Raw genomic sequence first — 17840 nt, forward strand, 5'->3', positions numbered from 1 at the left:
ATTTATAAAGGACAACGTGACATAAAAATATCATGTTCTACTTACCTTAGGTTAATACTAATATTACACTATTGTACTTACACATACATTAATAGGGAATTATACTACATAAGTTGTTATTCGTAAGTTTGATGTCATTTTCACAAATATTTGATTGACTGATTTAATTATTTCTTAGGCCAACTTAAAGAGTTGAAGTCCATTCAATCATGTCGCTTGCTTATAAGTTATGAAAACTACAAATATAATTATTTATACCACAACCATCAATTTGTTACACTAAATAAATAAAGCATGAAACTTTATTAATGATACACGAAAAACACGAAAAGGAAGAAAAAAATATGACACAACCAAATAATGTTAGAGTTTAATTAATTATGTTGAATTATAATCTTTATATAGAATAGAATGCAACCGTTAGTAAATGTGATATATATCAACAAAACAATACTACAGATAAATTGGCTAAAAGCCTAAAAGACTAAAATGATGACCTGGTAAATAAACAAATATATTTAAAAGCGAACAAAAATCTATCTTTTGTACACTCGCACTGTCAAAGTGTCAAGTTTATATGATATGATTAGATCATCATGACCACTAAAGTATTTCGCATCTAGAATGTCAATAATCAAAAAGCAACTTCAGTATATATAACATAATAAAACTCACAAGAATCTTTTTTATGTGATAAAGATACATATATCGTTAACAACTAATCTTATGCCATACTACCACTTGTGATTTCTTTTTCTTTATTTAGCTATATTTATATTTATTATTTTTACTTTCTTTTTGGTAAATTATCAACATTTGCTTTAGACTAATTGCAACTCTTCATCACATGTCGATTGTCATCTTGGAAGAGGACAATTTCACTTTCAGATCATGTACATTTCGTAAATAGTTAAATATAGAGTTAAAAACATAAAGGTTATGTTTTCCTTTTACGTAGCAAACAGTCAAACATCCATCCATTATTAAAGTTTGTTACGTTTTTTACATATATAAAAATATATTGAACTAAAAGTTCTTACTTTTAAAATGTACTAGCTTTGTACCCGCGCAATGTGGCAGGACATAAAAAAAACGTTGGTTAAGTAAGGTACGCGATTACGGGATTACCGTACCTATGAGTCTATGACTATGTGTGTTTTAAACGACAAAGACGGTGGCGGTTTTGGGGGCGGTGGCTACGTGTGTTTTACAGAGAAACGGTTCTCAGGGGATGTATGTGTGTGCTTTGTTCTGGGGGGTTGTGTGTGTGTGCTTTGTTCTAGGGGGGGTTGTATGTGTGTTTTTTTTTGTATAATATGTGAGCAGCTCCAGGGGAGGGGAAGAGAGACAAATTGGGTGTAAGGTTTTCTTAAGGGTATTTTTGATATTTTGAGGATTAAAGTGTTTGGAGGTAGTGTAAGTTAAAATGGTAAAATAGGAAATTTAAAGGTAGAGTGTTTAATTTGGAGGGGGTAGTTTGTTTATATAAGGAGTATAGATAAAACATGCATTATTATAAAGTATAAAGCATTACATTTTACAAATACGTAAAAAAGTTTTAAAAATCCATAATTTTAAATATATACAAATACATATTATGTAATTACGATTATGTCCTTAGCTTATTCTATAAGCTTTGTATACACTATATAAAGGGTGAAACCCTATTGTATAGAAACACACACATATATAATACACAATTATTCTCCCTATCTTCTTCCTTTTATCATCTTCTATTATTGTTGTTGTTAATTGTTGTTATCATTGTTGATTCAATATCATTCAATTTCTAACACTTCATATTTAACTTGTTACACATTTTTAATTTTTATCCACACTAACTATTAATTTCTCAAACAATTAAATGTGGATATATGATCAAAATGTGTTGATAATATATATATATATATATATATATATATATATATAACATTTCAAGTCCACTTAGCTACAGTTATTTTTTCCATTTTTGCTTTTTTACCACAACGCTTTTAACATTTTCACTTTTGACACATAGTTACTTTCCAACCTCTACAATCAAACTTCTAGGTTTTAAAATATGACCACCAACTTTTCTTTTTTTTTTTTTTTTTTACTTTCTACACCGTTTTTTTTCAATCATATACAACCAACACTGCCGGCCACCTATTTTAAACACCACCAAAAGCGTCGTTCAAAAACTTTGACCACCATCGTCGGTCACCACCTCATCTGGATCTATAACACCGGCGACCAAAAACCACCGCCAACAACCTTTAAACCGTTGGTGAAAAACTGACAACTACCAACAGTCAACAACTCACCTGGATCTATAACATCAACAACCAAACATCAACAATCTTTAGATCATATACAAGTTCAATTTTCCACCAACAATCTTTAGATCATATACAAGTTCAATTTTCCAGACCCTCATCGCTAGCCGCCTACCTTGTTTGTAGTGATATGACTATATGATATCAATCATATCACGTTACGTACTATAAATATACTATATGTACATTATTGTATCCAATGTTTTGTGTATATTAATCTTTCTTATCCATAAGATGATAATTTACGTTTAAAAAAGTGGAAGAAAAAAAAAACAAAAACAATACACGTCAACATCTTAATGTGTATGAGAATGCAGTATACACAATATTGTAAAAAGATGTAACAACTAACAATACTTTCTGGTTAATTAATCTTGTGACATCTAGTTTGTCAACAATGAGTGAGATATGATTATATATGCCATTATGGGTAGGTTAGACATACCGTATAACTGTAATTACTTTGTTTTAATTGAGGTATCGCTTTTTGAATCGTTATAGGATTACCAGAGTTAAAATTTTGGAATATTTTCAAAATAAATCATAGATATTTTAGTTAATTATGAATAAAAATAACATGATTGTTGTTCAAAAAATTCTTTTATTCTTGTTGTTTTAGTTTATTGATATGGATAAAGTATATCCTTAAATGTCCAAAATACTATATTACTCGATAAATCTATTTGTACGTTGAACTTTCTGTAAAGTTAAAAATAAAAAGAGGAGAACGAAAAAAATTCATGTTGTTATTCACCAAATTGTTAGACTATCCATATCAGTTACATGTTGTCCTTCCCGCAAAGAGCTTAATCGGTATGACATGTCAAATTTTTACTTATTTTTTTCTAGAAACATTTTTTACCCACAATAACAACATATTTACCCTTCTTACAAATAACTACATAATTTTCTTCGATTTCTTCATCCTTCACCATCCTTCATCGATCACAAACACTCAATGATGAAGATCTTCCACCTCTATCCTCATGACCCACAACAATATCTTTTCCATAAACATCCTCCATGTTACCACAAATCTTCTATATATAGACACCTTTGATGTGCGTAGCATTATAAACAATACATATTACACACAACAACAATTTTGTTTTGCCTTCTTATTGAATGATCCAACGACCCCATTTTCATCATGCGTTCTTACAACATCGTTGGTTGCCCAAAAGGACGTCACGACTCGTTGAACCTCGACGCATGAGTAACGTATAAAACTAAATGGTTGACATCAAGGGTAATCATATAAAAACGAATCATAAAAAACTAAATATTTATCATTTTCCTTTTTAGTTATCAAGTGCTGTTTTTTTTTTTTTATAATTATTTGTACTCCTTATTTAAATCTTATTTTCTTTTTCATGGACAAGTATATCACTAGGGTCTAGGCATTCAAAGAAAAACGGATAGGAAAGATAGTCACATGGTTGTGTAATAGTCAAACTGCCACAATTATAAAAGTCGTTGGGCTGACCACTTTTAACACACCCGTGATATACTGATTCGCATCGTGTGTGTCCGGCCCTCCGGCCTTTTTTCTGTGGGCATCATGTACAACTCGTATAAAGGGAGCATTTATGTTGACTTTTCATCTCTATTAGTCATAAAAATATAGATTATTTTTCCAATTGACTGTTCACAAAATAAACAAAACGACATGGAACATGGAAGATGTTTGTGAAAGGATATTGTTGAGGATGATAAGATGAAACAGATTCTGCCTTAAAGCGTTTGTAAAGAAGGTTGTTCTTCAGGAATTTTAGACTTGTTTATTTACGAGTATTTGTTATACTCGGATTAAGCTCAAGACCGGGTTCGTACAAAATATTCAAAAATGTGTTTGAGCTAGACCTGCCTCATTATTGTTCGAGCTCGAACTTGATGCTCGTTCATCTTTTAGAAAAAAAATTAATTAACTATATTTAAAGGGCGTGAAATCGACAAACTCGTCTAATTACTTGAAGTCTTGAACTCGAGCTTGAATAATCTCATTTATATTCATGTATAAACTAATCTTGTATTTAAAACTCAATTTAACGAGCCAAGTCAAAAACTAATTCTTTTAAGCTCGTTCGTGTAACTATTCGAGTTCAATAACTCGACTTGAGCTTGACCCGAACTCGAAATAGTTAATCTCGAAATCGGTTTAAACGAGCTCAAACTCAGATAGCTTGAGAATTTCTCGGCTTGATTCTCACCCCTATGTTTGTTATGTATTTGTATATGTATATATTAAATATCTATATCTATATATGTTAATTGTGTGTTTGTAGAAAGGATAAATATATTTTTGAAGATTATAAAAAATATATGTGGAAAGGTTATACGGAAAGCCGATGAAATATGTTCAGCTCATTAGAGTGTTTGTGTAAAAGACCAAACCAAATCTAAGATAAATAAGTATCGTTTGTTTTAATTTGTATCAAACTAAGTATTCATTTCTATAGTAACATTAGCATATTCATTTACATGTTACGAGCATGGTACCTGCGCAATGCGGCGGTGGGGCAGACAATCTGGTGGTGGCGTTGATAGGGTTTTATTTTGCTAGAGATGAAAATAGTTGAAGGGCATAGTTGGTATATCACGTGAGAGGGTGCTTAGCAAGGAAGATTATTTAAGAGCATTTTTGTCTTATCAGATTCTTAATTAAGTTAAGGGAAGAATCCAGTTTGCTTTATAAGGTATTATAGATGTTAAATACACATTTTAGAAATTTGTAGTCTAGGTAGGGAGAAGGAAGTGGTGTGGCTTAAAATCTCAACCCTCTCAAATCCCACCAATTATATTACTCCAACTCATTTTTTCTTTTCAACCATCCCAACCAACTCTCCTAACCATTTTTATTGGCATTTATCACCTTCTCAAAAAAGTTTTTCTTTTTTATTTAACTTAATCAAACATTTTTTTAAAAAACAATATAAATTAAACATTTTTCCCCCTTGGATCCATGGATGATGTATATGAAATGATATATGAAAATGGTTGTATGAAATAAAATATGTAGAAGGTATTTATAGATAAAGTTAAGGGGTTTTTTTTTTAAGCAACTAAAGGCTAGTTTACTTTTAGGGGGTAAAAAATTTATTTTTTTTTTTTTAAGCCTCAAACGGTCAATTTGCACGCTCCCCCAACGGGCTGGCTTTAATCCCGCCCACAGTCATGCCGCGTTGATGACGGCGGTGTTCATTCAACGGGCTGGGCACGCGTGACCACTCCTCTCCTCCTTATTTGTAGACCCTATGATAATCCAATGTCATAATAAATGAAATATAGATAAAGTGAAATACTAGTTTAAAATCCTCAAATGTTCATTCGGGTCGCCAACATATTTAGTAGTCATTTACACATAAGTTCATCATGATTCATGGATAAGGGATGCGTGGTGTCGGCTGGTGGCCCGAACAAGGGATGTAAATTTTTTATTAATGTAATTAGTGTATTGAATGGAATGCAAATTTATCGTGTATAGGTAGTAATGTATACATTACTACTACGTAGTAGTGGCAGGGAATGTAAGTTGTAAAATAAATACTCACTTTTTGTCATATATTGCTTATTTGCATACTTTTCATTAAAGAAAATGATATATATAAATGGTAATAGTATGATTTTGCCTTAAAAAAAAAACCATGTCATGACAAAAACTTTTGGACTAACGTCTAAAAGCGGGAAGATGAAAAATGGACGTCAAAGGGGTTGAAATTGACGGGTGTGGTTTGTACTTGAAGTTGTACAATTATCTAATACCATTGTTGGCCATTGTGCCATCAACCAAAAATACAAGTGTTATCTCTTGCAATTGATAATTTGGAAAAAATTAAGACGAATGGTACCTAGGTTGGACCACTTGCAAATTTAGGGGTTATTGTGGTCATTTTCTTGACTTAATTTAAAAGCTTTTTCTTTATGTTTCATTAAAAGAAACTATACACAACTTCGGCCACAAAAAAAACAAACATCAATTGTGGATGAGCATGCAATTTAAACCAACATATGAAATTCTTTTGTTCAGCGGGATTGATCAGTCCTGATAAGCTTATGTATAAGTTGCTAAGCTTAGTTAATATGCTATGTCTATCTTCTGTTTAGGCAGCATTCACCCATTAAGATTGTTTGGTTTTGTGATGTTGTGTATTAGAATTAGCTATCAACCCACTTAAGAGTTCGGGCTTTCATGCTTAAGATATCTCCATTAACCTTTTTAATCAATTATCTTTATATCAATTATCTACATCACACGACGTGGTATCTAGAGATGGTATAAAATTTTTTTTCAAAGCAGGTAAAATTAAAAAATTCATGAAAAATAAATATTAAAGGGGTCAAATGGTTAAAAACTTATGAAAAATTTTTGAAAATCGGTGAAAAATTTAAAAATATATGATAAAATCTAAATTTTGTGGGGGACATTTGTCTCATTTACACCCCCCCCCCCCCCGGTACCGCCACTGGTCGCATCCACCACCAATAATCGTCTTCACCACCGTCACGAGCATTGTGCGGATAGTTATCCATAACAATTAATTCCCGCTAGCAAAAGATACAATCCTCCGTTATTTCATGTAAAACGTTGATTAATTCATTATTATCTTAATTTGTCAATTTTGTTTTACGTTATCATCATCGTATTGTTAAAATGATTTCAAAATTATTTAACCAGACGCGTTAATTACTTTATCATCTAAAACAAGATGTGTTTTTACAATCATTTAAAATCTTATCCGTGAACCCTTTTTTTTAGTCGACATTACTTTGACTTTGACTATGACCATGAGATCCACCATCAAAACGTCATTATCAGATTATTATCATAGTCACCCTACCATTTGTTTCCTTTACACTTTAATATAGTTAAGGGTAACAATCATTTTATGTTTATAAGGTTGAAAATGAGTTTTAGGTTATAATGTTGATAGTAGTTGTTCTTCTATGCTCCTGATCGGCCAGCCCTTCTTCGAAATCCTTTAGGGACATTTCTTGTAAAATTTATACTATATTATAAAACAAATTTTTCCTTTCTAAATTTTAAGTTTCAATATTTACTTTCCAAAAATGTCCCTCTATCAATTCTATATTTACTTAAAATAACTATAATATCATTTCCCTCTTCTTAAATCTCAACGAATCATTTTGTTTTCCCCTCCTCCATAAATCATTTATTTCTCCAACTCATTCAAAACATTTTATCTCATATAAACCGTACATCGATAAATTATAAAAATTATATGGGTGTTCTTAAAATTTCATACTTTGTCATTAAAGATGTCATTCGATATACTTTCAACGAATTTTTAAATCCAAGAGCGGAACTCGTACGTTTAAGGCATTTGGCTATCACACTCTATGACATATCACACATTATGACCTATCACACTTTATGACTTATCATCCCCACCATTTCACCGCCGCAACGCGCGAGTACTTATACTCGTAACTTAAAACATTTATAGTGATATATGATTTTAAAAAAAGTGATGTATGAATCACCTTTTCTAAGATAATATATGAATAGATTATAGGAGTAAAATAGTTAAGTTCATGACTATTTAAGCAGCATAAACATATTGACACTTAATTAATGTACAATTCATGTTTAATGTTAAACATATTTAAATATACATTTTGTAAAAAAATTTTGATGTAATATATTGAAAATACATATAAATTCTAAAAAAAATCTTTGTTTCCGAGGTTTTGAAAGTCTTAAGTTGCATCTTTCATATAGTTTAGGAGTAAAAATAAAATAGATTTCCGTTAGAAAATATATATAAAAATTGGTAAAATTTTGATGGATATACTATGCATTGCCTTTAGTAGTAATTATCTTTTCTACTCACAAGTCTCAACAATCACTTTCAACATTTCAATCAAAATTTAAATGCTAAATATTGCATGGATCTATAAAATTTGCTTGTTTGATCAAATTGGTTATTGCAAGAAAACCATCTCTATCACATCAATGTGATGATGGGCAGTACCTTGGAAGCTTTTTATCCTTCCCATTTTCTTTATAAACAACAAAAACATAAACACTTGGAAGCTTTCTAAAGGGACCATTCCCACCATTAATGTAGCCCATCTTCCTCCCTCCCCAACCTTCATCCACCACTCCTTTCATTAACACCCTTTTCTCTCTGCTCACAAAGACACTAACTTTAAGCAATTTTCATGCAAATTATGACAGATAAATTTCCGGGCCTGTGTTATTTGACTTTGTTATAGTGTATTTTGCAAAAAAGACACAAACTTTAAGGTTTTTTCATGCAAACTTATTGGACAAAAAAATTTCTGGGATTGTGTTACTTGACTTTGTGTTAGTGTATTTTGTAAAATAGAGACAAACTATAAGGCTTTTTCATAAAAATTAGTACAAAAAACTTCTGGCTTTTTGTTATTTGACTTTGTTTTAGTGTATTTTGTAAAAAAGATTCAAACTTCAAGTCTTTCTCAACCAAATTATGACAAATTATTTCTGGGTTTGTATTGTTTTAGTGTAATTTGTAAAGAAGCTACAATCTTTGATTTCAAGAGTTTAGGCCCAGATCTGTTTTTGATGTTCTTGTTAGCTATGAAGCTCCAGTGAAACTTGTTTTGCTTTTGTAAGAATCTTGAAAAGTGAGAACTGCCAAGAACTAAAAGTTTCAATGGGTGCTTGTTATAGTGCTCAACTTTTCAATAATAAGAGCCCATTTCGTTCAGGTACTATATGCATTTGTTTTTACTTTTGGAAGATATCTGTGGTATTTGATTCCTTATGTTATTGATCTTATTTTATATGTTACTGTATCTGAGGTGGGTTTTAGTTACTTGTATACTGTGCCTGTAGTTTTGGAGGTTTTCTTTTTCCCAAATATTAGGCCTAAAAGCTTTTAAAAGATCTCGAAAGTATATTTCTTTAACTCAGTTATGTGTGTGGATGATGAGAAAATAGATGAATTCTTCGGTTGAAGGGTTTTTGGATGTGAGTATTTAAAGTGATTATTCAAGAAGCAAATTTAAATTAGTGCAACCCATATATCAATATATGAAAGTAAATGCGGAATAAGTTTATATAAATGCATGCTTGTTAATGATTAGTTATCTATTCAAATTTGCCTTCTTAGAATCATAACTAGAATTGCTATTATTTAATCCTACGCTCTCACCAGATATCCTTTAGAAAACAGTCTTTATAACCTCAGGTAAAGGTATAGCCTTCTACGTCTCATCTCCCTCATACCTGTTATGGCGGAATTGGGTTGTTGTGGTAATTATAAGTTCACAAGTAGTTCTGCTAATGCTAAACTTCAGATTTGATTTATACATCCCATGGTTTCAAACATTTTCTGAAACCTACGAGACTTGAACCCACGAACTATTGGTTGCTGGACCAACTCAATACCGCTAGGATAGAAGCCCTTGATATTTTGTTTCAAACATTTTGGTATGCAAATTTGATTTAAAGTTTCTGTGAATGATTTTCAGGGGTAGATTCAGATAATGTCAATGAGCATAGCACTTCAGGTAGTAGTAAGGTCTCATCTGTGCCACCAACTCCCCGAACTGAAGGCGAGATTTTGCAATCAGCAAATTTGAAAAGCTTTAGCTTTTCTGATCTCAAGATGGCCACAAGAAACTTTCGACCAGATAGCGTGCTGGGAGAAGGTGGTTTTGGGTCGGTTTTTAAGGGTTGGATTGATGAACAATCTTTTACTGCTGCCAAGCCAGGAACAGGCCTTGTTATTGCTGTCAAAAAGCTTAATCAAGAAAGTTTTCAAGGTCATAGGGAGTGGCTGGTGAGATTCATCATTTCAAATTTGTGGGTCGTGATGGGTTGGGTCTGCCAACACTTTTTTAGTACACATTTATCCGAACTTCAAAATTAGTTACAAGAAGGTTTTTGTTAAAATTATTATATCTTACTTTAATAAATGAACTTTAGACAACTTTTAACACATTTTTGTGCACATTAAGTTAAGTGCACTTTAACAGCGTTCAACCCGTTTGACCCGCTTCAGCAATTTATATGGAAGGTGAGCGGCACGTCCTGAAGATTCTATTAATCAAAATTTATAAAAACAGATTTAAACCTATTGGCCGGACTCCCACCTGGCATGTCCTCTTGGTCTAACGAGACAGTCCCCAACCCCAGCTATTTTTGTAAAACTATGATTTTGTGCGCAATTAGAATGAATAAATACAAATTGTAAAAGTTATGAGTAGTTATTTTCTTATTTTTTGTTAATCTTTAGAAAGGCAACTAAATATATTTACATGTAGTCCACATATATTTACAAAGTGTCTACCATGGAACTTAAATGCATAACCTATATAGGTTGATGGGCCATCTCACATACCACATGACCTAAAGCTCAAGGGTATGAGTAGCTATTATTAATTCAAGATTTCTTGCTTCTTCAGCTTATTTGTTATGGAAACGGTTTGTGTAGGCAGAAGTGAATTATCTTGGTCAATTTTCACATCCTAATCTTGTTCAACTGATCGGGTATTGCTTAGAGGACGAACAACGGCTCTTAGTCTATGAATTCATGCCTCGTGGAAGCTTGGAAAATCACTTATTTAGGAGTAAGTTCGTTTTTATTTTCTACATTTCTGGATATATCTATGAAAACAAAAAATTGAAAAGAATCATCACATTTTCTTGTACGATTGATCAATAGGAGGATCATATTTTCAACCGTTATCATGGAGTCTTCGTTTGAAGGCTGCTCTTGGAGCTGCTAAAGGGCTTGCTTTTCTTCACAGTGCTAAAACTAAAGTGATTTACCGTGATTTCAAGACATCTAATGTGTTGCTAGATTCGGTACATTATGCTTCTTAGCCCTTTTGCATTCTCAACATGATTATTGCCACTGTCAGAAGCAGATTAAATATCATATAATCAACGGATTCAGTTTTGTGATAATTAGGTGATTTACATTTATCTTAATAATCAGTTTACAAACAGTCAAGTAGTCAACACCTTACTTGTATTTCTGGATTTGACTATCTCTGACCCTAAATGGCTAAATGTTAGTGTAAATGCATATTCAAACATCCCCTAAATCTTGTGTAGCTAGAGAAAATGACATGTTGTTCCTTGCATAGAACTACAATGCGAAGCTATCAGATTTTGGGCTAGCGAAGGATGGACCAATCGGTGATAAGAGCCATGTTTCAACAAGGATTATGGGGACCTATGGTTACGCAGCTCCGGAGTATCTAGCGACAGGTATGCAAATAAGTTCATTTCAAATGTCCGATTGTTTCTTTATGACTAATTTTCCCTTTTCGGTCGTTTTAGGTCATTTGACATCTAAGAGTGATGTCTATAGTTTTGGGGTGGTTCTCCTTGAAATGCTATCAGGCCAAAGAGTAGTAGACAAAAACAGACCATCTGGCAAACACAGTTTAGTTGAGTGGGCCAAGCCCTATCTGGCCCACAAACGTAAAATATTTCGGGTTCTAGACAACCGCCTCGAAGGCCAGTACACACTAGAAGTAGCTCATGCAGTTGCAAATATATCATTGCGATGTTTATCGGTTGACCCAAGGTTAAGGCCCAGCATGGCAGAAGTGGTCAAAGAACTCGAGCAGCTTCAGGATCCGAAGGGAGCCAGACCCAGAAGACACTCGATTCAAGGAACCCGGACAAGGAAGCTAAGCTCTAGTGAGCGTGATGCAGCCGCTGGCAGGGAGGCTGCAGGTAATCCCGAGGCTCAACCTTCTCTTTGTAGCAAGTGAAAATGTGAAATAAAGAAAAGAAAGAAGCAGAAAAAAAAAAGACCAATTGGGCAAATGATTATTTAGGGCTAACCAAGTTTGACAACAGAACATAGGTTAACCCAATTTGTATTTGAATTTGTTCCTAAAAGCCTATTATATTACCAAAATCATCCCAAAAATTTGTCTTACTCTTATTTTTTTGGCATTTGAGTGCTAAAATATTGCAATTTTTGGCTCATATTTGCCAAGATTTGTTTATATGTTCTATTTGTTCATTTGACAGTGTCACCTTTACTTCGGCATCTTGTATGTTAATATGTTTAATCAACGTATATTTGGTATTAATGAAATAATATCTTAAATACATTTTAGCAAGGTTGCGGAAGTCGCTAGGCGCTCCTAGGTCGAACGACTAGGAGTTGGAAGTACTCGGGTCTATGCGGTGAGTACTCGGTGGGTCAAAAACGCCAAGTCGGGGGAGTACTTGGGTCAACTCGGCGCCCTACCTTGTAACAAGTACTCATGGAGTACTCGGCTCGACTCGGTGAGTATTGCAACAGTGCATTTCAGTAAATGCATATCTGAGTTTATATATGTTGTACATGGATATTGAAGGTGTGGAGAAAAAAATAAATAAAAAAGCTCTAACTTTAAATAGCCATAACTTTGAACACATATAAAGTTAAGATCCCATGATTTGTATTGAAAAGGTATCGACAAGAATACATTTTTGGGGCATAACAGCTTCACCCTTTCGAGTTCCCACCCACTTTGTTGGGTGGATTTGATATCTAGGGCCTCAATTTTAGGTCATACCAACTATTATAAATGATCACAATTTATGCTTCTAACATAAAATATATTTGGTTTATAAGGTGCCTAACTAATATGTACATATTATATATTACAAAATTATACAAACAGATCAACATTAAAATATCGGCACACTTTTGAGTTAGAGGAGAAAACCACAAAAAAAGGTACACGGATGAAGGTTTCCCCGTTCAGGTTATCTAGGAATGAAAATTCTTTTTGACTTTGTACCGTTTCCAAACCATGTCCGCCTTAAACACATAGAGGTTTCCAAACCATGTCCACCTTAAACCAGTCAGGGAGGTTTCCAACATGAGACCTCATATGAGGAACAAGACGTCTAACCACTAGGCCGCCTTAAACACATAGAATATTCTAGTTGCCTGATGCCAACTATAACATAATAGTTAAACAATAACTTAATATATGAATTCTAATTCACTAGCACAAGTTTCTCTATACATCATAACCCAAACTATTTCAAAACGCATATACTCACCTAAAAGGCTAAAATAGCAAAACAAGCACTCTGGTTGGCAAATCAAATGTTGTGAATTTTTTCATTTTGACTTGAAAGCACTCCAAGATTTTGTGTTTAGCAAGTTACCTTCATATGTACAAAATCTTCAGTAGATTCAACGTTGAACATAGAACGCGCTTCAGCATCATGCGGTATGTTTAACCATTCCTGCTGGCCAATGCCTCCAATCTAGTCTCCCAATTGATCTATTTCTCAACTCTTTAAAATCGAAAACTTTCTTCATGTAATTTATGCTATTTGCCTCTTGTTTTCTTGGAATAATTTCCTGTTTAGGTTCTTCGTTTTCTTCTGTAACAAACTGGGATTCAGGTTCAGTTTCAGTCTCTATTTTGGTTTCACCCTTTGTTGGAGACAAATCCTCGATGATATGCCCAAGCATCTCGACCACTTCACTCATTTTGGGTCGGGATTTTGGGTTCTTTGTAAGACATTTGCTGGCTAAAGAAGAGAGTCTTTGGGCTGATTCGAGGGAGTAGTCTCCTTCGAGACGTGGGTCCATTAAAAGATGGAATTTTTTTGAATCTGAAATGTAAGGTTTCACCCATTCTAAGAGTTTTTGTTCATGTCTTGGCAAATTTCGTTCCACTGCTCGCCTTCCTGTCATAAGCTCATAGAGGACCACCCCGAAACTCCATACATCACTTTTTGAAGTTAGTCTACCAGTGTGAAGATACTCTGGAGCTGCATAACCTATCGTCCCAACCACCTTTAATATATTAAAAACAAGCAGCACATGTCTTGTTAGTCGCAGGGAATTACCCAACATTTCTGAGAAACTAAAGCTTTTAGTAAATAAAATTGGAACGGGTTGTCTTCCCATACCCAGCGTTTCTCTAAGATTACACAAAAGTACAAAACCATAGATACTGAATTCTGAATGATGACAGATTTTGAGGTTGCAAAATGGGCAGGTAAATGGGTCAGATAATTTTCCAAAACATGTACAAGAATTTTTTATCGGCGTCTGGTATAATTTAGCCTATTTGATTTTGACTATCTCTATATGACTCCTTTGATATTAATAAAGTTCTAATTGTTTAGAAATATAGGTGATTATAGTAAGGGTTGAAGCGGGTCAGGTCAGTTGGCCCGAAAACCCCTGAAAACTTTCCAAAAAGTTTTAATGAATAACTAAGGTTCCAGATTAAAAAATTTAGGTACAGGTATACTTTGAGATTAATAAAGTTCTAATTGTTTAGAAATATAGGTATACTTTGGGTGACTTTCGACCCATTTGTTCTCAGGTAACTTTCTTAAGCCCTTAGACCTTTAAATATATAACGTAACCCAAATCTACCGATTTCATAAATAAATGGACTGAATTGCGACCTCCTTGGGTTCAGCTTTTTATATGAACCCAGACTCCAAGATCCGAAAGGAAATCCGTTATATATATGAAGCCCCAAAAAACTAGTGTTTTTATGTTCACAAGTTTGGAAAGTGAGGAACATACAGCTGTAGAAACATGGCCAAGTCCAGCTGCCGGACCCTGTCTAGCTAGTCCAAAATCTGAGAGCTTTGGGTTAAAGTCTTCATCCAGAAGAATATTCGAAGTTTTAAAATCACGAAAGATTAGCTGCATAAATACCAGTAAATTTAATCTTTCCACAATGATAGCAGGCACTGTTGATCTTTAAGTGCACCAAGTAAAAAGTACCTGAAAATCCATTTCTTCGTGTAAATAAGCCAAACCACGAGCTGCACCTTGAGCAATTTGTAAACGTGTGATCCACGAAAGAGTAGAGTCAACGCGACCCAATAGATGATCTTCCAAACTTTTATTTCGCATAAGCTCGTACACTAATAGCCGTTGGATCCCTCTTTCATCATCTTCTGCACAATATCCCACTAGCTTTACAAGATTTGGATGGTTGACTACCCCTAAAAAGTTGACTTCATTAATCCACTCCTTATGCCCCTGAATACTAGAACATGTAATTTCAAATAAAATCCGTAAGATAACAAAAGTATATTAAATGGTCCAGCAATCTTTTGCATAAAAGTCATAAAGTATCCCCACATCAACATTACCCATCACAAAATTTATATGAACCTCAGTATATTTAAGAAATCTTGATGGGGTTACAAATGTTGATTGAACAACATTCATAATATCTTAAATGGTTTAATGAGTTAAAATTGTCTCTGTCATCAAAATTTTATGCATATTGAATCTAGGTTATGAAAAATCAAACTCTAACTAGATGTTTGGTGACAAAATGAAACAACAATGACACTCGGTCCCATTTGCTGACTATGTAAAGATGAGATGTAATTAGTCATATCTCTTTACCTAAATATAAGAACTACTTTCAGAAAGACGTCCAAAAATCAAATATTGTTACTTTTTGTGTTCCTATTTGAGCAAATGCTCAATTATTCTGTGATTCAGCACTAACTTTGTTGCAATGCACAACAAACTTTTTACTCATAAAAGGGCTAAAAGACTCTTTCATCTATCTTCCAAATTAGTAGACATTTCAAGCTTCCTTTAAAAAAATATTACCATAATTGTTTGGTTCAACCACTACATTATCTATGTATTAGGGCCCCTTTATGACTACTAACCACATGAAGACTCAATATGCTAATAGACTTGTAAATTGTAAAATCTTTCTGGATACAAGTTCAAGCCTACTTCACTTTCCTTCCCAACCCCTACTTTTAAAATACACGAATGCTTAGAAGTTAGAACGAAATCCATAACTTTGGAAAATTCTATTTTTAATCCACCCTACAAATGTGAAAAGTGGGGTTCGACATGGGAAACCACAAGGTCAAAGACCTTACAATTGAGCGACCAGCGCCATTGGCTTCCCAAATAAAGTATTAGCCAATAAGAAGATATTTTCTTATGTTGGTGAACAATCAGAATAAGCATCAAGGAATACAAAACTATATCATATATACACGAACATTATCGAATATAATTAACAAAACGAAATTAAACCGAAACAAATTAAAGGTTAAATGGGGAAAAAAAAAAAAAAAGAATCGAAAAAACATGCCTGGAATCCATTACGACTCAACTGTTTAACAGCAACATCCAAAGAGCCATCATCAAGAAGACCTCTATAAACACAACCAAAACCACCTTCACCAATCACAAGCGACCTACTAAAACCTTTTGTCGCATTTTTCAACTCACTAAACGTAAATACTCTCAACTCATTTCCACGACACATCATTATTTCAGAAAAACCATTATTAAAATGAGAATCACCAAATTCTTTGGAAGTAGTATTACTATCATGATCATCGTTAATAAGATCGGACCTGCGACTTTTGTCAAAACTTGTTGAAAAAGAACGGGCCCATGATGATGCTTTTGTTGATGAACGTGACAACATGTTGCTGTTTTCATGGTTAATGTTGTGGTGGTGGTGTTTTTTGTCATGGCCTATTAAACTGAAATGAAAACATTTCATTTTTGTTTGCCGGAATATTATGAAATGGTAGATTATGAGTTTGTTTTTTTGGTCGTCCTAAAATTTGTTTATACTTGACAGGGAGAGAGAGAATGAAGACTGGTTCAACTTCAAACTTAATTTAGCGGAATGTTCGATTGTTGAATTTGTTTATTTGTTTGTTTTATACGAGTACTTTTTTTGATGGGGATCTTTTTTAGTTGTTTTTATTCACAAGTCAAGAAAAGATGGCTGCTCATTAATTATTTAGATTAACTTGTTTGGTGTATTTATTGTGTATGTGGTTTTACCCAACTGGCATTGGGTAACACCACCAGGTCAACGGTCAACCCCACCAGGGTATTAGCGGCGACGTCGTCGCTAATAGTGGGACCCCCGACACATACAGACCAGCTTGCAGACTAACGTGACCGTCGACGTGGCAGTGCCACGTCATCACCATTTGCGGCGACGTCGCCGCTAATGGTGATGACGTGGCACTGCCACGTCGACGGTCACGTAAGCTGGTCGGTATGTGTACATCGGGAATTTAAGTATCGGGAATGGTTTTTTGTATTTGTTTCAGTAAAATGAACATTTGTTTCAATAATATAAACACTTGTTTCAATAATATAAACACTTGTTTCAATAAGATCAACAGATAGTGCATAGGAATTATCGTTGCAACAATTTGAGACTATATATATATGGAATGTCTAATTATCTATCGTATACTTATACTTGACAACCAATATTCATGTAATAATAAGTCATGGTTTTCATACTGAATCTTTGTCTATTTCGGAAAAAATTTGGATACATAGGAATCATCATTTTCATTACATATTTGTAGTTGTTGTTATTGTGTATCTTTTCCTTTTCAATCTTATTGTTTATATATATATATATGTATTATGAATATAGATATAGATATTATACGTATGTGTAAATATATATATATATACATATATAGGAATCATCGTTTTCATTACATATTTGTAGTTGCTGGTTTTGTGTATCTTTTCCTTTTCAAGCTTATTGTTT

General features: G+C 33.4%; 2 protein-coding genes across 3 annotated transcripts; one reads left to right on the plus strand and one right to left on the minus strand.

Annotated features, from left to right (window-relative positions):
- The first annotated feature begins 8280 nt into the window (after positions 1-8280).
- LOC122581046 (probable serine/threonine-protein kinase PBL9) lies at positions 8281-12696 on the plus strand. Of its 2 annotated transcripts, none has more exons than XM_043753184.1 (7): positions 8281-9029; positions 9795-10105; positions 10760-10895; positions 10991-11133; positions 11418-11541; positions 11614-12015; positions 12408-12696. In XM_043753184.1, the coding sequence occupies exons 1-7, from the start codon at positions 8975-8977 to the stop codon at positions 12449-12451; spliced, it is 1215 nt and encodes a 404-aa protein (XP_043609119.1). In that variant the 5' UTR covers positions 8281-8974; the 3' UTR covers positions 12452-12696. The 2 variants fall into 2 exon arrangements, with proteins under 2 accessions (XP_043609119.1, XP_043609120.1); XM_043753185.1 differs by having other exon boundaries at positions 12412-12696.
- Positions 12697-12911: 215 nt separating this feature from the next.
- On the minus strand, positions 12912-16932 carry LOC122581932 (serine/threonine-protein kinase PCRK1-like). The gene is made up of 4 exons (XM_043754255.1): positions 16398-16932; positions 15047-15307; positions 14843-14965; positions 12912-14095 (listed from the first exon to the last, which is right to left on the minus strand). Exons 1-4 carry the CDS (start codon positions 16815-16817, stop codon positions 13514-13516), a joined length of 1386 nt encoding a protein of 461 aa, XP_043610190.1. The 5' UTR covers positions 16818-16932; the 3' UTR covers positions 12912-13513.
- Positions 16933-17840: the final 908 nt, after the last annotated feature.

This window comes from Erigeron canadensis, chromosome 9 (genome assembly GCF_010389155.1).
Source record: "Erigeron canadensis isolate Cc75 chromosome 9, C_canadensis_v1, whole genome shotgun sequence".
NCBI classification, from domain to species: Eukaryota; Viridiplantae; Streptophyta; class Magnoliopsida; order Asterales; family Asteraceae; genus Erigeron; species Erigeron canadensis.

Bases quoted from the DNA above. Each gene is read 5' to 3' on its own strand.
- LOC122581932 (XM_043754255.1), bottom strand. From the start codon at position 16,817: ATGAAATGTTTTCATTTCAGTTTAATAGGCCATGACAAAAAACACCAC. The intron at 14,966-15,046 runs GTACTTTTTACT...GTATTTATGCAG, and splicing joins ACGAAGAAATGGATTTTCAG to CTAATCTTTCGTGATTTTAA. The intron at 14,096-14,842 runs GTATGTTCCTCA...AATATATTAAAG, and splicing joins TTGGCCATGTTTCTACAGCT to GTGGTTGGGACGATAGGTTA.
- LOC122581046 (XM_043753184.1), top strand. From the start codon at position 8,975: ATGGGTGCTTGTTATAGTGCTCAACTTTTCAATAATAAGAGCCCATTT. The intron at 10,106-10,759 runs GTGAGATTCATC...CGGTTTGTGTAG, and splicing joins AAGGTCATAGGGAGTGGCTG to GCAGAAGTGAATTATCTTGG. The intron at 11,134-11,417 runs GTACATTATGCT...TTCCTTGCATAG, and splicing joins CTAATGTGTTGCTAGATTCG to AACTACAATGCGAAGCTATC.